This window comes from Neofelis nebulosa, chromosome 3, assembly GCF_028018385.1.
Source record: "Neofelis nebulosa isolate mNeoNeb1 chromosome 3, mNeoNeb1.pri, whole genome shotgun sequence".
NCBI lineage: Eukaryota > Metazoa > Chordata > Mammalia > Carnivora > Felidae > Neofelis > Neofelis nebulosa.
The window spans coordinates 86,990,705-87,011,891 of NC_080784.1; the positions used below are offsets into that span (position 1 = coordinate 86,990,705).

Below are 21,187 nucleotides of genomic sequence, written 5' to 3' on the forward strand. Positions count from 1 at the left end.
AGGGTGTGCAGGACCTCAGCGCGCCCTTGCTGCCTTCTCTCATGCACCTGGGCTCTTTTCAAATATGCAGTCCTCCACTTCAGCACTAAATCCCCTTTCCTTCGCAAAGTGTTGAAGTCCCTCGATAAAAACACAGGATGCATATACACCTGTCCAGATATTGAAGCCCCCATCCCCCAAATCCGCATAACCTCTTCCATCACTTCACTAATGCTATTTAGAAGAAGAGAGATCCTGAAGGGTAAGAGTACGATTCTTTGTGATTTTTGAAGTCCTTGTTCCTTTCCCAGCTGTGTCCACTTCGTTGAAAATGGGTAAGTGTGGCACACGCTCAGAGCCCTCATTAAGGTGGGGAGAGGGAGGAATGAGAAAGCCTCGTGCTTGGCTTCTGCCACCTCCTGCATTTGCTGGTTATCACATGGAGATGTGAAGGGGAGGCCAGAACGTGCACTAGAACTGAAGGCCCACCCAGGTCACACTTACACTCCAAGCTGGAGATGCCAGGAAGGACAGAAGGGGGTTGTCATGGACCTTTGGGTCCCCCTCCAGGCTCCTGCCCAGATACAGCCCTGTGGGGTCAGACCTTTGAGCCCTGCTGGAGACCAGAGGTTCTTCAGCTAGGCTTGTCATACCTTCCTCCCAGCTGAAAGCATCTAGGGGTCTGTTCTGTCATGAACATCCAGGGCGTTTTTTTGTTGTCACCAGTCTTTGTAAATCAGGTGCTTTACCTGGTTAGAGGCTTGAAATGTAATTGTTTTAAATAAGCTTATTTGAATATTTGTATATGAAACTAAGATGGTCTGACACAAGTGCCATTATCAAAACTTTTTATTTTAAAAATTAAAATTAGAAGAAGAGTTACCAGACTTACAGGACAGCCTTAAACAAACAAACAGGTTGTAGCTCTTTCTAAAAGTAAATACAAATGGTAATCGCCCGTAATGAGATGTATTAACATCTCAGCAGCTGGGGGATAGAATCCTGAAAGATAATTGGCTTCGTGTGTTTCATGTAAAACTAGTTTGTTCTATCCTCATTCATATGGCTTTTTCCGTGTCCTTCAGGAGACCAGCCTTAGCTCCTCATTTAGAAATCCAAATTTGAGGGGCGCCTGGGTAGCTCAGCGGTTAAGCATCCGACTTTGGCTCCAGGTCATGATCTCGCGGTTTGTGGGTTCGAGCCCCACGTCGGGCTCTGTGCTGACAGCTCGGAGACTGAAGCCTGCTTCAGATTCTGTGTCTCTCCATCTCTTGGCCCCTCCCCTGCTCATGCTCTGTGTCTCTCTGTCTCTCAATTATAAATAAATGTTAAAAAAAATTAAAAGGGGGGCACCTGGGTGGCTCAGTCGGTTGAGCGTCCGACTTCAGCTCAGGTCATGATCTCACAGTCCATGAGTTTGAGCCCCACGTCAGGCTCAGAGCCTGGAGCCTGTTTCAGATTCTGTGTCTCCATCTCTCTCTGAACCTCCCCCATTCATGCTCTCTCTCTCTCTCTCCGTCTCAAAAATCAATAAAGTTTAAAAAAAATTAAAAAAATAAATAAAAGCAAAAAAAAGAAATCCAAATTTGAGTCAAATGATCTCTGATTACACAAATCCAGCCCAAGAAGAGCCTTCCTGTCCGGTCTTCTGTCTTCCTTGTGTCTGGCGAACTAGTCACCTCGACAACTTGATTCAGATCGTTCACATTGTAAATAAAAAATTTCTTTTTCATCCTCGTTCAAATCAGAAGTTACTTACAGCCACATTTTGGATGAAAGCGAAGCTCAAAGTCAGCACCAAGAAACAGTACACAGTGGTACACAAGCACAGTGCAGAGATGTATCTAGAGTTAGATCCAGTGTTTTCTTTAATGGTGATGGAGGCCCGAGGGTGGAGTGGGCTCCCTGCTGCCTCTGTTGGGTAGACAGCAGCCTCTGTTTCCATCCAGCTCCCTGGAGGTGGGGTGCATGTGAAGCCAGCCCACCCATGGGGAGAGCCCAGCTTCTGGTAGGGGAGCCTTGCCTGGGTGCCGCCTTGCTCCTCCTTGTGCCTCTCAGGGCCATTGTACCAGGACCTGGCTCAGTGTACCCAGTGAAGTGAAGTGCAGGCCAGAGGGTAAGATAGCTTTGCAAATCTCCCTTGAGAACAAAGCAAAAGCCAGTGTTAAGTTGCTGTCAACCAGACTGCCTTATCCAGGGTAAGTGTGAGTGGGAAGGCTGTCTCCCGGGTGACTGTCATTGACAAGGCCCAGGCCATCCTAAGGGCTCTAATTTCTAATCAGTGAAATACAGATCAGTCTGTCCTGTGTTGTAGTGTGTGTGTATGTATGTTTAACATGTGCATATATGTGTGTGTGTGTGTGTGTGTGTGTGGAGAGAGAGAGAGAGAGAGAGAGAGAGAGAGAGGGAATTTATAATTACCTAAGTTGTATTTAAGTAGATTTTGATTTAGATATTCTCATAGAGGGCTTTCTGTCTTTAAGAATCTTAAAATGCAAGGATCTCAAACCAGTGATCCTCAACTCATTTCTCCATTCTCATCCCCGCCACCTGGGAAACTCCCATCCATGAGGGTGGCTCACTGCTAGGAATGCCCACCCCACCCACCCCCTGCACTTCTCCAAACCCCTCCACGTGCTGTAGCACCTCCTCCTACTCTTCAGTATGGCTGTTTGGACTCTTCAACGCTTATGCTTCAGCAAGCAGCGTGTGGACTCGTTTTGAGAGACAAAACTTCCCTTTTCAAGTGAAATCTTAAGGAAAACCCCAATAAAGTACCAGCAGAGCTGCTCTGGTTGAGGGAAGGCTGAGACGGGGAGGCTTCGGCTTACTCTTCCCCTAAGTGGCCCCCCAGGATTGTTCTTGGAAGTTCTGTGGAATGCAGATTTTTCGCTTGCAAGCCCCTGCCTCGGGAGCTCTTTGAGCCCACGTCTGTGGGATGTCATTGTTATTTTGCAAGTGTCCTTGCGGCGGTGAGAAACGTGAAGGGGTTCAGTTGGGAAGCCATGTCTGCAGACCGAGGGCAGGGCTTGCACTTTTGGACGTTGTATCTGTTGGGTATTTCCTAGGTGCAATCAATGAGAAGGCCACACACCCTGGGTACTATGAAGATCTAGTGGAGAAGTCCATGGGCAAGTATAATCTCGCCACGGAGGAGATCGAGAGGGATTTACACCGCTCCCTTCCAGAACATCCAGCTTTCCAGAATGAGATGGGCATTGCTGCTCTACGGAGAGTCTTAACAGCTTACGCTTTTCGAAATCCTAATATAGGATATTGCCAGGTAAATGACACAGATGGTTTAGTTTTTTTTTTTTTAATTGTTTATTAACCAGTAAGTAAGTGAGAAGAAGAAAGAAGAATGGTTAACTTCTAGAACCATCCCTGCACCTAAGTTTCTTGGCCTCAGCACTATAGACATTGTGGACTGGATAATTCTTCGTTTGTGCTTTGTAGGATGTTTAATAACATTCCCGTTTAATAACACATTTAATAACATCCACCCACTAAATGCTAGTAGAACCCCCTAGTTGGGACAACCAAAATGTCTTTAGGCATTGCTGAATACCCCCTGGGGAGCAAAATCTCCCTGAGTTGAGGCCATTCCACTGAGCAGAGGAGCCAGGAGATAAGGATGCCCTTTCTGGATCCAACACCATGTAGCTGGGTGACCTTGGAAAGTCGCTTCTGATTACTCTCTGAGCCACCCCTCATCCCTCCCTGAGGTAAAAGAGAGCATGTCTGAGCACCAGGCCTGTGATTCTGGATTCTCGGTTCTACGGTGCTCCTACTTTGCATCCTAGGTAATAACATCCTTGAGAATAGAACTCTTTTATGCTATGATTATATTTTAATACACACTAAAATAAATGTCTAATCCTCTATTTAAAAAATGTTGCCCCATACCAACTAAAATTATCTCTTGTACTAGGACATATACCACAATTTGGAAAGCTCCAAGATTATACGACTTTAGACTTAAAGGCCATATATTCAGAGAGGCCTTCCCTGACCATCCAGCTAAAAGCTAAAGCAAATCTGGGCTTGCTTTGACAGCACATATACTAAAATTGGAGTGATACAGAGAAGATTTGCATGGCCTATCACATGGATGACACACAAATTTATGAAGCATTCCGTATTTTTGTGGGAGATAGAGGCTTCCAGTTATGGAATGAATAAGCCACAGGAATAAAAGACACAGCGTAAGGAATGTAGTCAGTAATATTGTAATAGCAATGTATCAATGTATCTGTAGGGACAGATGGCAGCTACACTTGTGAACATAGCATAATGTATAAACCTGTGTCAACGGTACTCCAAAAAGATGTGAAAAGAAATCACAACCAAATACAACATTTAATATGTTGACAAATACTTCAAACTTGCCCCAAATCCAGAAAGATGGTATAATGTATTTTTTACTAAATGACTGCTTAACACAAAAATACATCAATAGATAAATGCTAAAGTAGGCTTAATTCCTCTACACACACACACACACACACACACACACGCAGTACAGGTCCTCCTGTACCGCATTACTTTACCGTTTTGATAGCACTTCATTTAAATATACTCCCAAGTTGGTTAATTAATGTTTACATCTTTATTCTGTCTCTCTGACATCAACATTTAAGCCCTGTGAAATTTGTCACCGCTGTGTCCTCCCCTCCTACCCATCCCCCAATACTTAGTCCAGAGCCTGTTATAAAGCAGACCCTCAGACTTACCTTGACTAAATAAATGCCTAAGGAACCAACCGTGATGTACTAGAATCGTCAGGTTAATTCTCAAGTGAAATTTTAATAATGATTGCACTTGGGAAAATATTAAGACTTACAAGAACAAGCCTATTAGACCCAAATTCCTTTTTTGGTATGCGTGTTGTAGAAGTCTGATGAACGATTACTGGTTTGTAGATCAAAAGAGGTACCGGACTTAGTTGGCTTCTGCAGTTACAGAATTAATATTTATCTTTTGATCTTCCTCTTTTTAATGAAGAGGACTATTAAAATAGTTGAGCCTTGAGTGGTTATGAGCTATGTGATAGTATCTTTTAATAAAGTAGGTTCCTTTGGAGTCTAAATCACTGTTACATATCACTACCATCCTTGTCCAGATGGAAATAGTGGGTGAGGATGCCAAATTTGAAAGGTTTTATTGTTCTCAGAGGAGAGCCTCAGGCCATGTGCACTTGGTTATAGAAACCATTATGGAACATTAAAAAGGAAACATTTACCTCATGAATTAAGGATTAAAAACACTGAGATTTTCGCAGGTTAACAAGCTTTGTCAAACAGCCTTTGGGCAAAGTTTTTGCATAAGGGCTTGCCTGTGTGCAGGGGCTCAGTCCTTGGTGAATATTAGTGTTCATAAAGACCCTTAACGGTTACCAGATCAAGGACTAAAGGTTTGTACATTTTTAAAGGGTTCCAAATAATATAAGCAAAACAAAACTTTGGAATAATATGTGTGTCTAGCTTGCAGAGCCTTTAAATGTTTATTATCTGGCCTTTTGCTGAAAAAGTTTGCTGGCCCTGTGAGACAAACTCAGTAATTTTCTTTAGGTCAACAAGATTTCTTATGCTAACGTGTATGATGTATTTAAAATACATTTGACAACAGCCTTTTTCATGCCTTTAGGCCATGAATATTGTCACATCAGTGCTGCTGCTTTATGCCAAAGAGGAGGAAGCTTTCTGGCTGCTAGTGGCTTTGTGTGAACGCATGCTTCCCGATTACTACAACACCAGAGTTGTTGGTATGTGCGGGATGTAGTCAACATTTTGACCCACGGCTCATAGCGAAGATGTTTCTAGAGCCAAGATACCAGCTAGAACACCATTTCCAGTCACCATTAGCCAAAAGAATTTTAGACAACTCCAGTTTCCCAAAATGGGAGTGAGAGGGCTTGAATTAATATAAGATTGTACACAAAGGAGCCCTGCGGAGCGTAAGAGAATATGCATGTATCACTGTTACAGGAATTATTTTAGAAAACATTTGATGTGGGTGTCACTCTGTGGCATGTGTGAACTGCACCAAACATGTCAGCTGTCAATCAACCTGAAAAGATTTGGCAAAAAATGTTTTCATGAAAAGGATGGAATCTGTGGAGAACAGAAATATGCAAAAAAAAGAAAAAAGATCATATAAAAATGTATGCAAAACTAAGTTGCTGCAGTTTTTTTCAGAACTGGTTTCATGGCAAAGCAAACAATGACTGTAAGCATTTAAACAAATTATTACTGTTACTCCTTATAATCCTCTCACGTGTTAGACATTCCCTTTAGCAGGACAAGCTTTTTGTAGCTAGTGTAGTAAATTGTATGCCTTATGTGCTCTTCATTTCTAAACCTTTTCACACTGATTCATTGATTTTGATTCATTGGAAAAATTCTCCAGAAACGCCAGTAAGTTGATCATGAGTGTGTACAACTGGAATGCTTTTTTTTAGATTTTTTTTTTTTTAAGTAATCTGTACACCCAGTGTTAGGATCGAGCTTACAGCTCCAAGATCAACAGTCAGATGCTTTACCAATAAGCCAGCCAGGTGCCCCTAGAATGCTTTTGAGCTTAAAAAACACTCATTTAAGGGGTGCCTGGGTGGCTCAGTGGGTTAAGCTACTGAGTCTGGATTTCGGCCCAGATCACGATCTCATGGTTTGTGGGACAGAGCCCTATGTTGGGCTCTGTGCTGACAGTGAGGAGCCTTCTGGGGATTCTCTGTTTTCCTCTCTCTCTGCCCCTCCCCACTTTGCTCCACCTCCCCCCCCCCCAGCCTCTCTCAAATAAACTTAAAAAAATAACCTCTCACTAAAATCAACAATTCATTTGTGGGGACTGTGCATCCAGAAAAGCAATTTGTTTTTTATTTTTTTTATTAAAAAAACTTTTTTTAAGGTTTGTTCATTTTTCAGAGACGGAGAGAGACAGAGTGTGAGTGAGGGAGGGGCAGAGAGAGAGGGAGACACAGAATCTGAAACAGGCTCCAGGCTCCTAGCTGTCAGCACAGAGCCTTACATGAGGCTCGAACTCGGGAATGGCAAGATCATGACCTGAGCCCAAGTCGGATGGACGCTCAACCGACTGAGCCACCCAGGCACCCCAAAGCAACTTGTTTTTTAAATGAGTTTGCCAGGAAACGGAGCTACTTAGATATACATTTCATGCCTAACCAAACAATTATATATCATGAAAACTTCCTAAACTGACTTATCCAACAACCCTTACCGTTGTGTTACTGCCCTTTTGTGGTAGGGAAGCAGGACAGGAAGACTCTGGAAAGAGAAGAAACACCCAGAACTAATCTGCTGACTGAGCTATGTTGATTGACACCTTGGTCTAGTACCTTAGTACCTGGTAACATGGTAGCGGCAGAAGAGTTAGAGAAGGGAGCTGAGTTCCGTCTCCACAGCAATTGTGAGCTGGATTATTGTAGTCAAGTCATTTGATTGGGTTCCTGGGTGAGAAGGTGCGGTGGGTTCACCTGCGACCCTTTGTGCCCACCTCCGCTGCAGGCGCGCTGGTCGACCAGGGTGTCTTTGAGGAACTGGCGCGAGACTATGTCCCGCAGCTCTACGACTGCATGCAGGACCTGGGCGTGATTTCTACCATCTCCCTGTCTTGGTTCCTCACGCTCTTTCTCAGTGTGATGCCCTTTGAGAGTGCGGTTGTGGTTGTGGACTGTTTCTTCTATGAAGGAATCAAGGTGATATTCCAGTTGGCCCTGGCCGTGCTGGATGCAAATGTGGACAAACTGTTGAGCTGCAAGGACGACGGGGAGGCCATGACCGTTTTGGGAAGGTAACAGACCAAGCCTCACTTTGAAAACCCCTCCGGTTCCTTCTCTGAACTTGCCTTCTCTCTTTCCCCTTGGTTTCGTGAGTCTTACTTGGCTCAGTGCAGCATAATGCCCACTTCTGTCTGTGGCTGAGGATTCATTTCCATAGGCTGCATCTTTAGAAGTTAGGAAGATTTTATTCTGTTCTTAAGGAAATACTTAAGATGAAGTATAAATTCTAAAGTATGCTTTAAAATGAAGTGTTTGCAGAAAACAGAGAACTGTATTAGGAGAACTCCAAATTAGCCTCCGGTGACTTCTGATTCCTTTCTTTGTCCAGGTATTTAGACAGTGTGACCAATAAAGACAGCACTCTGCCTCCCATCCCTCACCTCCACTCCCTGCTCAGTGATGACGTGGAACCCTACCCTGAAGTAGACATCTTCAGACTCATCAGAACTTCCTATGAGGTGGGTCTCGTTCCCTACCTGAGTGGTACAGTGCTCTGAGAGTGCAGAGGGGGACACTGATGTGTGGCACCCACTTCCATTGCTAACCACAGATATACGTGCTTCCTTTCACCTTCTGAGAACTAATTGCCAAAGCAAGCAGCTGCCTTCCAGCTGACGGCTTTGACCTTCAGAGATAGAGACTGAATGGGGCCATGACACCTGCTGGCTCTAATGCCATAGAGCAGATGGCATGACAAGCTCTTGCCCCCTGGTTCTTTGCCATGCCCACCCTGAAGCCTGATCAAAGTAGCAGCTCAGATTCAACTCTGGGTGTATTGAGGAGGGGCTTCAAGAGCAAGCATGCTAAAGTCAACCTGCACACATTGATGAACTCTCTATTCTCATGCCAAGAGTCTCAGGTCTTCTCTAATGAGAACAAGCCAATTCTCTTCAGTTCAAGACACATGGAATACCCTGTACCATCCTAGAGATGAACCAGAGTCCTGGTATTTCTCTCAAATAGCTTGACCTGGCTGGGGAGGATGCTTTCTGGTTCATGAGGACCCTGGATCTGGCCCTGAATCTCAGAATAGAACTAATGAGCTTCTAGGAGTGAAGGAACCAGTGTTATGTGCTTCGTAGTGTTTGGTGGTTTCTGGAGCCCCAGTGACTCAGTGCCCATAATACCTTTTCTTCATTTCCTGATCCTTGGCTGTGCAAACTTTTATGGAGATGATCATTAAGAAAGAACATGAATATTCTGCTGAGCACAGTACTCACAGATATCTTGGGAATGTATGACTATGATTCTCAGCATTACAACTAGTAACAGCCTGGATTAAGGGACAAATAGCAAGGGACAAGCTGAGGTCAGAAAGCCTCTCTTAAAGAGAATAAAAAATTTGGTGCTTTAAAAACATAATTGGTGGGGCGCCTGGGTGGCGCAGTCGGTTAAGCGTCCGACTTCAGCCAGGTCACGATCTCGCGGTCCGTGAGTTCGAGCCCCGCGTCGGGCTCTGGGCTGATGGCTCGGAGCCTGGAGCCTGTTTCCGATTCTGTGTCTCCCTCTCTCTCTGCCCCTCCCCCGTTCATGCTCTGTCTCTCTCTGTCCCAAAAATAAAAATAAAAAACGTTGAAAAAAAAAAATTTAAAAAAAAAAAAAAAAAAAAAACATAATTGGTATAGATCCAGAAACCTTTTCAGAAACATATGCCCTTTCACTCATAAAGGGGACAAGACTGGTGATTTGTTATTTTTAAAAAACTTCATTGACACTCAATATGTATTGAGAACAAAACATTTTTTGTGTCTTTTAGAATCATAAAAGTAATGCACATTTATTTTTAAAAATGTAGAAACTATGGAAAAATAAACTATATTCTATCAGCTATATTTACTATATTTCCTTCAAGTAGATTTTTATATTTGTAATATGCACTAAAAAAATAAGTCTCTACTAAGAAGTGCTTTGTAACATCCCATTTTTCACTTAAAATACACCATGAGCACTCTCTAATATATTATTATTTAAAGTCATAATTTTAATAGATTCTTAATATTTTGTTTAATGAGGTACCAAAATTTATTTAACTGGTCACTTTCATTGTACATTTACTTTGGTTGCTTCCAAATTTTCAATATTTTATGGCAAACTTCTATGCTATTACATACATATATGAAGAGTTTGCAGAAAACAGAGAACTGTAACAGGAGAACTCCAAATTAGCCTCCGGTGACTTCTGATTCCTTTCTTTGTCCAGGTATTTAGACAGTGTGACCAATAAAGACAGCACTCTTTATTTATATATATTCACACATAACGATATATCCTATATTGTGTGATAAACTTGTATGCAAATATCACATCTCTGATTATTTTCTTAGAGTCCTTTCTGAGGAATAGATCTATAGCAATAGATCAAAAAGTATGAATTATTTCCAAGCTCATAGCATACACTGTCCAATTTCCATGAAGATTGACCTGATTTATATTTCTGCTAGTAGAGATTAAGGATGAGTATTTCACCTCAGTCTCTCCAAAACTGGTTATTATCATAATGAAATAAAAAAACATCACTGCCTCAGGACTTTGGGATAATACTCTGTTGGAAATTTTGGATGATTATTTTTCTAGAAAAAGAGCCCATGTAATTAAAGGCAATAGTTATTATTATAGCTGTGAGTTGTTTTTCTAAAAGGCATCCCCTGAAACCTTTATTGTTAAGAAAATTCTGGACCAGAGTAATAAAGCTTAGTATGTGGAAACTTAGCTTTATTCTTCACAGCAGATAAGCTAACATCATGCTGAGATCAGCACTTGACCCATTTTTAATGGGAAAGAAAAGAGAATGGAGACAAGGCCAAGGGCTGGTTTCCATTTACATCCTGTCTGGCTGATCGCTAATGGTGGCCCTTTGGCTGCCAAACATCCTGTCGCAGGAGACAGCAGCAGTTTCCTTCCTCTGCCTGGACAGACAGCCCCTTTTATTTATGCCAATGCCTGTATTACCTGGTCTTCTGATGCATAATGACTGGTTTTTTGTTTTTCGTTTTTCATGTCACCGCACCACTCATAAGTTTCCAGTAGCTCCCCAGTGCCTTACAAATCAGCCTAAAGAGACCACCATAAACTCTTGCCCATCTCCTCTTTGCCCTCCTAACCATTAGATTGGTGGTTCTCAATCTTACCTATGCGTTAAAACCACTTACAACTTTTTTCCATGTCAAGCTTTTAAAAACGTAAATTCCCAGGCTCCAACCCAGACCAGTTAAATCTGTATCTCTGTCATGAGGCCTACAAACTAAGTATTTTTTGAAAGTCGCCCAGAGGGTTCCAGTGCCCGGGGAGGGCTGAGCATCACTGCCCTAGATGCAGAATGGGGCCACTAGTCTCAGAAGCTGGTTATAACCTGGTTTGAACTCAGGCAGGACACCAGTTTTCTAAGGCATGCGACACATTTATCTCTGTGCTTCAGGATAATTAGCCAGTAAAATGGAAGGGTAGGAGGAATACTGAAAGTACCTTCAGCTTTGAGATTCCATCAAGGCTTCATCCAGGTTGCTGGAGGTTGGTTTGATATTGTTGAAATTTCTCCTGATGAGTGGAGATGATAACTTTATTCATAAATACCTCATGGAGAAATTCTTGTTCATTATAAGTTCTCCCAAGACCCTCCCTGAAGGAACTGTGTAGACAGTTTTCTTCTGGGTGGGCCCTGTGTGTGAGGCTCTGCAGTTTTGTCGGGTTACACAGAAGTAAAAGACAAAGCCCTAGCCTTCAGGTTTTATTCGTAGACCAAGATGTCCCTCCTCGAAAGCACAGGGGCACACGAATACAGGACCTTACGGCAGGCGCACAACCACCACAGAGCTTCTTCATGTTCAACGTGACCCAACCCGGTGGGTTTAATCTGAGAGAAGCTAGCTAATAGAAAAGGATGTGGCTAGGGGCACCTGGGTGGCTCAGTTTGTTGAGCATCCGACTTCGGCTTAGGTCATGATCTCGAGGTTTGTGAGTTCGAGCGCCACATCGGGCTCTGTGCTGTCACCCTGTCGGCGCAGAGCCTACTTCCCATCCTCTGTCCCCCCTCTCTGCCCCTCCCCTTCTTGTGCTGTCTCCAAAATCAATAAATAAATATAGAAAGAGAGAGAGAGAAAGAGAGAGAGAGGGAAGGAAGGAAAAAGAAAGAGAGAAAGAAAGAAAGAAAGAAAGAAAGAAAGAAAGAAAGAAAGAAAGAAAGAAAAGAAAAGAAAGAAGGAAAGAAGGAAAGAAGGAAAGAAAAGGATGTGGCTACTAAAACACAGGGAGAAGTTTGCACGGGACAGACAGTTATGTGTTGGGCTTATTGCTGATGACCACAAAAGGTACCATTCACTGAGAGCCTGCCCTGTGTGAGGCAGGATGCCGAATACTTCATAGACAAACCCACCAGGTACCAGTTAACCCATTTTAAGGTGAAATTGTAAGTTGAGAGAGGTTGAACTAGGTTTTCCAAGCCACACAGCTAGAAAGTGACTCCCTAGCATTAAAGCCTGGGCCAGTGGGTTAGTCTGGATAGAATGGAGATGGAATTGTAAATATACTGGTGAACATGAGGTCAGTGGTCCAGTAGAGACTGGTTCGCGGGGAGTCTTGAAACCACTGATTGATTTGCAAGGCACTCAACAGCACCTTGGAAGCTGAGGGGAGTTTTTCTTTAAGTACATTATTTCTGCTCCCTATGCAATAAATTGGACTGGGGAGAGCTGAAGGAATAGACTAGCAAAGAAGATACTACAGTTGTGTCAGTGAGGGAAGACCCAGGAGATACAAGAAACGCCATTTATCCATTTATTTTTTAAACGTTTATTTATTTTTAAGACAGAGACAGAGCATGAACAGGGGAGGGTCAGAGAGAGGGAGACACAGAATCCAAAGCAGGCTCCAGGCTCTGAGCTGTCAGCACAGAGCCCGACGCGGGGCTAGAACTCACGGACCACGAGATCATGACCTGAGCCGAAGTCGACCGCTTAACTGACTGAGCCACCCAGGCGCCCCTCCATTTATTGAAAAAAATATTTAAAGATGTTATGGGTGCCTGGGTGGCTCAGTCAGTTAAGAGTCCAACTTCGGCTCAGGTCATGATCTCGCGGTTGGTGAGTATAAGCCCCACGTCAGGCTCTGTGCTGACAGCATAGAGCCTGGAGCCTGCTTCGGATACTATGTCTCCCTGTTTCTCTGCCCTTACCCCATTCATGGTCTGTCTCTCTCGACCTCTCTCTCTCTCTCTCTCGACCTCTCTCTCTCAAAAATAAATAAACCTTAAAAAATAATGTTATAAGTGCCTATCTTTTGCCAGGCATCATGCTCGGCCTTGGCGATACGTTATCAACAACTGGTGTGAATGTTTTTCTTTCTTGATCTTTAATGTATAGATATTTTCAAGCACAGTAGAAACTCAGAGGATAACCTGATGCATTTCCATTAACTCATCACCCAGTCCCAACAATTATCAACATTTTTCTGATCTCTTTCATCTAAGTCACTTTTTTTTTCTTGGAGTATTTTCAGGCAAACTCTAGACAGCATATTATCTCACTTGTAAACCCTTGATTATGTATCTCTAATAGGAAGGCAGTTGGGGCTTGACATTTTTTGCTAATCTACAGCTTTTAATTCCAAGTTTAATTTTTAAAAAGTTGTTCATTCCTCCAAAAAGTAATGCAGACCTCTCAATTAGTGATCACCAGTTGTTAGTGGTACCTTTGTTACATATAACGTTAGGACATTTTGCCTGATCTTTAGACATGTGCTCTTTTCCTCCTTTTGCCAACATTACTATTGGTAATAACAGCTACCGTACTACAACCCAAAGAGGCAGGAATTATTTTCCCTTATTTTGCTGATAAAGAAGCTGAGGGACATCAGGTTTCATGAAATCTCTGTGGAATTTGAGACTGGCATCCATATCTGACTATGAAACTGTATGCTTTCTGTAATATCAAGCTGTCCAAAGCATGTCTCCTGTATAGAGGCCAAACTTTAGAATAATGGTGTATTTTTTTTTTTAATGTATTTATTTCTTTGGAGTGAGGGAGTGAGAGCACAAGAGTGAGTGGGGGAGGGGCAGAGAGAGAGAGAATCCCAGGCAAGCTCCACACTGTCCATGTAGAGCCCCAATGCTGGGCTCAAACTCACAAATCAGATCATGACCGGAGCCAAAGTCGGGTGCTTGGCCGAGTGAGCCACCCAGGTGCCCCAACGGTGTATTTTTAAAGAAGATGCTCTAGAGTGGGTGACAAGCACACATGACTGCATGTGAGACAGACACCGAGTGGGAGGGGGTGAAGGAGTGGGGAAACGTGGCCTGGGGGCACTAGATGGTAAGGTCCTTCTTGGTGGCGAGCCAGCCTCTTTGCCACTGGAGATGAGGAACCATTGTTGCCAGACCTTTTGATTGTTCAAGAGAACTTGGAGGTCTTGATTTTATTTGAATTGTCCTAATTTTCAAAATACACTCTAGGCCAAACGATACATGCCATGAGCCTTCCAACCCAATGGCTGCCTCTTTATAATTTCTGCAACTTTTAAAATAAATTCTAGGTAAATATATAATGATACAGGGCATTGTGCTTTCACTTTTCCATGCCCTATGAGAATTAGTGATCACCAGCCTGAGAATCAGGTTGTATTTTTATGCCCCTTTTACAAATCATAGAACTCAGAGAGGTTAAGTAACCTGTCCAAGGTTTCCCAGTATGTTGGAGCTGAGATTCAGATCTCACATCAGTTTATCTCTACTGCTACTCACCATTTCTTATGTTTTAATTAGCATGTTCAAACTACAGCTAATAATTAGTTCACATGGGATATTTTACATTGAAGCTGACTGAAATGTTATTTTGTAAACATTTTCCTCATGTGACAATGGCTTTTCTAGACCTTTATGCTAGGCAAAACTTTAAAACTTTGTGAGGAACACAAATTTGGTTATAAAACATGGGCCTGCTTTCTGACAAGAGTTAGGAAGGTGTTGCATGGATATTAATCTTGTCATGAATAGAGACTTCTTTAATGATCAGAGGACCCCTGGAGAGACACTCATTCAGCAAACATAGGACACCAACAAGCAAACAGTTCATACTGACTTCATGTCCTGGTTCCTTCTTCTCTTCTTCCTCCTCACCCTCCTCTTTCCTCCACAGGAACACCTCCGCCCCACCCAACACACGAGCACCCGGGACAGACAGATGCGGTCATGGCAGAGAGCAGGGCAGAATCTGGGGGAAGTATTCTTTCAGCAGTTTGAGAAATCTCTCACCCAGCCCTTGGTCTCAGCCCCCCACAACTTTCTGCTACTTTTTCAAAGTCCAGAGACTCACTCACATCCCATCAGTTTCTCTTTTCTCTCCCAACCCACTCTTCCAAGGCACCACCTTAGGCGTTTGGAGATTTGGGGAGATTTCTGACCACAGAAAGGACCCTCAGGTGTGAATCGTGCTCAGTCCTCTGGCTAACAGGAGTGAGCCCCATTCTCTATCCCAGGAAAATGAGTACCCCAGAAAATAAGAAACATTTAAAGGGCACTTTTGAGCATAATGTCAATGGGATACCCTTACTGAAAAACAGACGCTGTAGAGTTTGGATTTTAGAAACGATGCCTTCTTTTTGTTTCAATAAGTTTCCTTGTGGTAGGCAGATTCGTTCAGATCATCCCATCCCTTACTTAGGACTTAAGGCCTAAACTGTTTTATGTTACCCCCCCCCCTTTTTTATAACCTCAGCATTTAAATATTTCTAGTCCTCTCTGGAGGATTTAGAAAGGAGGAGCCTTCTGAACTTGATGGAGCCTGGCCCTTGTGGTCTCTCTGTAAAATCTGTATTTGTTCTCCATCGTCCCTGTCTTCCCAGCAACACAGGGGATGAGAGAATCACAGGAGGCTGCTCAGCATGGGGAAGGGAGCTCTTGTTCACTCAGGAATGATGGTGGGGGGTGGGAGAGGCCAGAGAACACGCACTGGGAACTTGAGACAAACTGGTCCCCACATCATTCCTTTTCCCAAGCTGTTCTCCTTGTCTCAAGTCTGTGTGGTGAGAACTGGAACGCAGGAGGGGTGAAGTGGTATGAAATGAAGGGCCGAATACCTAGTTCTTAGCTGGTATCAGCAAGGCCAGGGGAGTGGGGCAAAGAAGTGAAAAGAGGATGCTGTGCCTGCATTGAAAATGCCTCTCAGCTCCGAAAGACATCAGAGATTAGGTTGGAAAATTAGAAACAGCTCACAGAAACATTCAGATAAAAATTGAGTTGGAGAAGAGATGTAAATGAGATGGATAATTTTGTTTATTGTTTAAGGAAGGGTAGGTTTTAGAAAATTAAAATAATCTTAGGCTCCCTCATTCGCATCACTAAATTCTATTTGTTAGAAAAAGTATTGTCGTTACATTAGTGAATTAGTTCTTTTCATGGAACTGAAATGTGCAATGCCTGGGAAGAAGTGTTAACACCCAGGCTTTGCCCTTGTTTTGGGTAATGGAAAATGTTGGCTCCAGGATGTACCGAGCCACCTTTTTAGTTTGCCCTATATTTAGTATTTCATTCTGTCAGAGCCCCTGCAAAGGTGGGAGAAAGGGGGATTAGGGGAGAGAGAGAGGGACTCAGTCATTCTCATTGCTCATTTTCATTTAGACATCCTCCAGGCAGGAACTTAGAGTCCATGGTTTCCTTTTAGGTTGCGACTGTTTGCTTCAGATGGAAGGGTCATTGTGTTTCCATTGTGTTCTGTCTGTTACCAGTCCCAGAGGTCTGGCCGAGGGAGGGTCCTGCCTAGCAAACAGCAGGATCCATTTCTAGTTGAGGAACAGATGTTAATTCAGTATAAACATACAAGGCTTCTTGAAGGTCAGGCTAGGAAATAACTCTTTCTTTAGCAATCTGCAAAGATTATCAAGCCAATGTTTAATATTAGTGACTACTGTCAGTACTTTATATTAATACATCTATCTTGTTCTAACCACAGTTCTACAAGGACAGTTTTGGTGTCTCATTTACAGAGAAATAAACTGAGGTTCAGAAGACTCAACTGAATTGCATAGAGTCGCAACGGCAAAGAACATGAATTTGAATAAAATTTTGTCTACCTCCAAAATCTATGCTCTGATCTACCCAGAGACGGGAGAGAACTTCTTGTTGGATAGAATGGTGGGTGGTGGAGTTATGGAGCTGGTATCTGGGCCTCAGACTTGCAGCTCAGCACCTGTGGAACTCTGAGTCACTTATTTAACCTCTCTGAACCTTGATTTTCCCATCTGTAAAACGGAAGTAATGGTGCCAACTCACAAAGTCATGATAAGGAGCCAATGACACAATTGTAGGTTCAATAAAATTTAGTTTTCTTCTGTCTTACAACTAATGTTTTTTCATTGTTGTGAATCAAAGACATATATATTTTGGCTCAATTTGAAGTAAATCCAGTTCTTTGTCTTTCTTTTTTTAATGTTTTTTTTTTTTTAGTGTTTTTATTTATTTTTGAAGGAGAGAGAGACTGAGCACAAGTTGGGGAGGGGCAGAGAGAGGAGACACAGAATCTGAAACAGGCTCCAGGCCCTGAGCTGTCAGCACAGAGCCCGATGCCGGGCTCGAACTCACAAACTGTAAGATTATGACCTGAGCCGAAGTTGGACGCTCAACCGACTGAGCCACCCAGGCGCCCCAATCCAGTTATCTGTCTGTAGCCTGTACTTTGCAATGAATGCTTTACCAGCTCTGTGGGCTTGGGCAAGTTAGTGTTTTTGTTAAACTTCTGTTTCCTTGTGTCTGAAATGGGGAGAAGAGCACTTCCTTCCTGGTATTATCATGAGAATTCGATGTATTCAGCAAATATTTGTTGAACATTTACTAAATCAGCACTGTCCTCCACTCCAGTGGACACAGTCTCTGCTCTCATAGTAAGTGGGGGGGGGGGGGGGGCAGTAGGCGATAGGTATAATAAGTAAAACCCAAACATAAGGTAAAATGATAAATTCAGTCTCTTCTATGTATCAGGATTGTGTCTCCATAAATCTTGCAGACTGTGTGCTTTAGCAGATTTCTCAGAAACACCAATATTGCTCCTTTCCAGAAATTTGGAACCATCCGGGCAGACTTGATTGAGCAGATGAGATTCAAACAGAGACTAAAGGTGATCCAGACACTGGAGGATACTACGAAACGGAATGTGGTAAGTCCTTTGAAAAATAGTGGATGGCCTTCTTTCTCCATAAATTCCTGCTTTACAGACTGAGATGATTTAAAAGAAGAAAATCAGGGACTTTCCCACTATAACATCTTTGAGATTGTGAAATTAATTGTGTCTACCTTCTTAAAGGTCCGAACAATTGTGACAGAAACTTCCTTTACCATTGATGAGCTAGAAGAACTTTATGCTCTTTTCAAGGTGAGTTCTTTTTTATTAATGTCTATTTACTTTTGAGAGAGAGAAAGAGAGAGAGAGAAACAGAATGAGAGCGGGGGAAGGGCAGAGAGAGAGATGGAGACACAGAATCCAAAGCAGGCTCCAGGCTTTGCTGACAGCTCAGAACCATGAACCGTGAGATCATGACCTGAGCCGAAGGCAGATATTTAACTGACTGAGCCACCCACATGCCCCTCAAGGTGAGTTTTAAATTTAAATGCATGTACATCCAGGGGAATAAAAGAGTTCACTGTAATGATTCAATTAGTTCTAGATTTTTTTTAAATATTTATTTATTTTGAGAGAGAGAGAGAGCACGAGCAGAGGAGGGGCAGAGAGAGAGGGGGACAGAGGATCTGAAGCAGGCTCTGTGCTGACAGCAAGAGAGCCTGATGCGGGGCTCGAACCCACGAACTGTGAGATTATGACTTGAGCCACAGCTGGGCACTTAACTGACTGATCTACCCAGGCACCCCATTTCTGTTAAATTGTTAAGGGACAGCATGAATGTCGACATGCATAAATATGAAGATAGAGCTGAGAGTATAAAAATGGAGTGCTTCGGGGCACCTGGGTGGCTCAGTCGGTTGATCCGACTTCAGCTCAGGTCATGATCTCACAGTTTGTGTTTTCAAGCCCCGTGTCAGGCTCGCTGCTGTCAGCGCGGAGCCTGCTTCAGATCCTCTGTCACCCTCTCTCTCTGCCCCCCTCCTGGGCATGCATGCCCTCTCCTCTCTCTCTCTCAAAAATAAACACTTTTTTAAAAAATGGAGTGCTTCATATGAAAAATAAGCATTTTCTCTTAACTGACTTAAGCTGATGTTTTAGCGCTGTTCCACTCCATATATATTTTAGCTAGTTCCTTGGTCCTAACAAAATACGGTATTACTTTATAACACTCATTGGAATGATGGCAGTTGAATTTAAAGTCTCCCTGAAATTATTGTACATTATAATGTCTTATAAGAAGCTGTATTAAAGCACCCTCAGAGCTTTCCTGTATTAAGCTATGTTAAAACACACTGAAAAAGAGATATGTAGCCAGAATAGGAATAAAGCTGTTCATATGCATAAGGAAAAGCCTAATTGGTTAAAGTTCTGTGATTTTCATTCCATAATTCAGCCCATACCAATCTTGATCCTGAATAAGAAGACATTTTATTAGTAAATAAAGCAATGTAGAATTTTTTTCTTCTAGAAAAAATACTTTTAACCATCGTTATCAACCTCATAGGTAAAAATGTGGCCACTTTGGAGAAACTTTGAAAAGATGTCTTTTATGCTGATACCAACTTTATCCTGATCTCTAATTGGGTAGCTTCTTGTATATTCCCCTTTTATTGCCAGAAATAACATGACTATTTGGAGAACTGCAAACATAGTACAGCAGGAAGCATTAAGGGACAAAGGTCTGGGTTGAATACTAACAGATCTTAGAATCAGAGGATGTGATAGCTGGGAATGTTTTCACTAATATCCCCACTTGCTTGTTAGCTACTAAAGAGCACCACCATTATTTTCTGTTTGTTTGTTTTACTGGTGCCTACTATAGTGTCTGTCCCTGGCAGGTGCTCTAAACATGTGTATTGAATACATGGGTAAGTTAGTGGTCAGTGGTCCATAGCTGGTTAATGAGGCCCTTCGTGTATCCCAGCAGCATGACCAGCAGAGTGGACATCACCCACCCCCCCCACCAGCCTCTATTCTGCACTTGATGCTGAGGTCTTTATAGTATGCCAGCCCATTCATATTTTATTCATACGCCATAACTAACTGCTCAGTGTAAGTTGGTTATTCATACGAAAAGGGCCCCTTTTGGTTTCATAAAGGAAAAATACAGTGATCCAACTTGGATCAAAACCAAAGATACAATGATCCAATTAAGATCAGATTTTGAAGAGATGCTGAAGACCAGAAGAAATCCGCTTTACAGGGTGGCGGGTAAGATTTGGGGTAACCGAGCAGAAGTGGGAGTAGCAGCCAGAGGCAGCAAGACCCTGAACAGATAGCAGGAAGGGCACTGACATTAGAAAGAGGAGGCTGTTTTGGGGGGACACCAGGGAAAGGAGGGCCAGAGCTGGTTGTGCGTAAGTCCCGGACCCAGAAACTGCCGAAGCCTGGGCACGTCTGTATCGGTTGTGTCATTCGCACCTGAACAAAGCAAACTCTTCTTTACTCCAAAGCCCTACCCTGAGGCTGTGTTGACAAACAGGAACTCCTCCAATCTACCATGCACCCCAAGAAAGAACCTGAGACTCGGTGTCAGGGGTCAGAAGGAGCCTCGAGAGATACCGTAGAACCCAAGATAAAAACTTCATTATGGATTCTCTTTTTTTGAGTCTTCTTAACCCTTTCATTGGCTTTAAATCATTTGAATGAACATTGAGGCATTACTATATCAGACACCTTGCCAGACTTCTTAGGCCTTTAAAAAGCCAATTTTGGGGAGCAGGGGGTGGGGAGGGGTTCCTGCATATACAAAAGAAAGATGCATCCCCTCTGGAGGAGCTTATAAACTTGGCAAACTACTAAGTCCTATACCTGAAACTAACATTGTGTGTCACCGATACTCAAATTAAAACAAAAACTTGGAGGAAAAGGGTGAAAGGCTGCCACCTTGAGGCACATTTGATGGCAAATGTAGTTCAGGGCCCCATTGCCCTAATTTCTCTTGACGTCTCTAAATTATTCCTTTGGTCCTTTTTGGATGTCTGGGCCCCTAGTCCCCCCATGATGGAGTGTGGGGGCTATCAAGGAACTGGCTTGTCTTTTCCTGATGTTTGTGAGCACTGTCAAAGTGCCTGGACTCACCTTCCAGCCTGGTTCCAGAGTAATTTGCAAGCTTTAGTTAGGAGGAAATGCCTGAGGCAAGCTTTATCCAGGAAGTAGCTCAGGCGAAGAGGACCCCTCCCAGGGATGTATTACCAGTGCCATCCCACCCACTGAGGGCTGCTGGCATCACTTTAGGGCTTGATCCTTGCAGGCTCTCTGACCTCAGCCCCGCCTGCCTGCCTTGAACATCCCCCGACTCTGACCTTAC

General features: G+C 43.1%; 1 protein-coding gene and 1 non-coding gene across 2 annotated transcripts in view; both read left to right on the top strand.

Annotated features, from left to right (window-relative positions):
* The window catches only part of TBC1D9 (TBC1 domain family member 9), a 116,583-nt gene that overhangs the window by 80,311 nt on the left and 15,085 nt on the right, over positions 1-21,187 (top strand). The window contains exons 10-15 of the mRNA XM_058721311.1: positions 3,048-3,262; positions 5,626-5,743; positions 7,503-7,788; positions 8,106-8,235; positions 17,815-17,913; positions 18,061-18,129. Of these exons, the coding sequence (XP_058577294.1) occupies positions 3,048-3,262; positions 5,626-5,743; positions 7,503-7,788; positions 8,106-8,235; positions 17,815-17,913; positions 18,061-18,129 (917 nt within the window). The remainder of the gene's footprint in view (positions 1-3,047; positions 3,263-5,625; positions 5,744-7,502; positions 7,789-8,105; positions 8,236-17,814; positions 17,914-18,060; positions 18,130-21,187) is intronic.
* Positions 4,024-4,125, top strand: LOC131508196 (U6 spliceosomal RNA). The gene has a single exon (XR_009259906.1). It is a non-coding gene; the product is annotated as a U6 spliceosomal RNA (small nuclear RNA).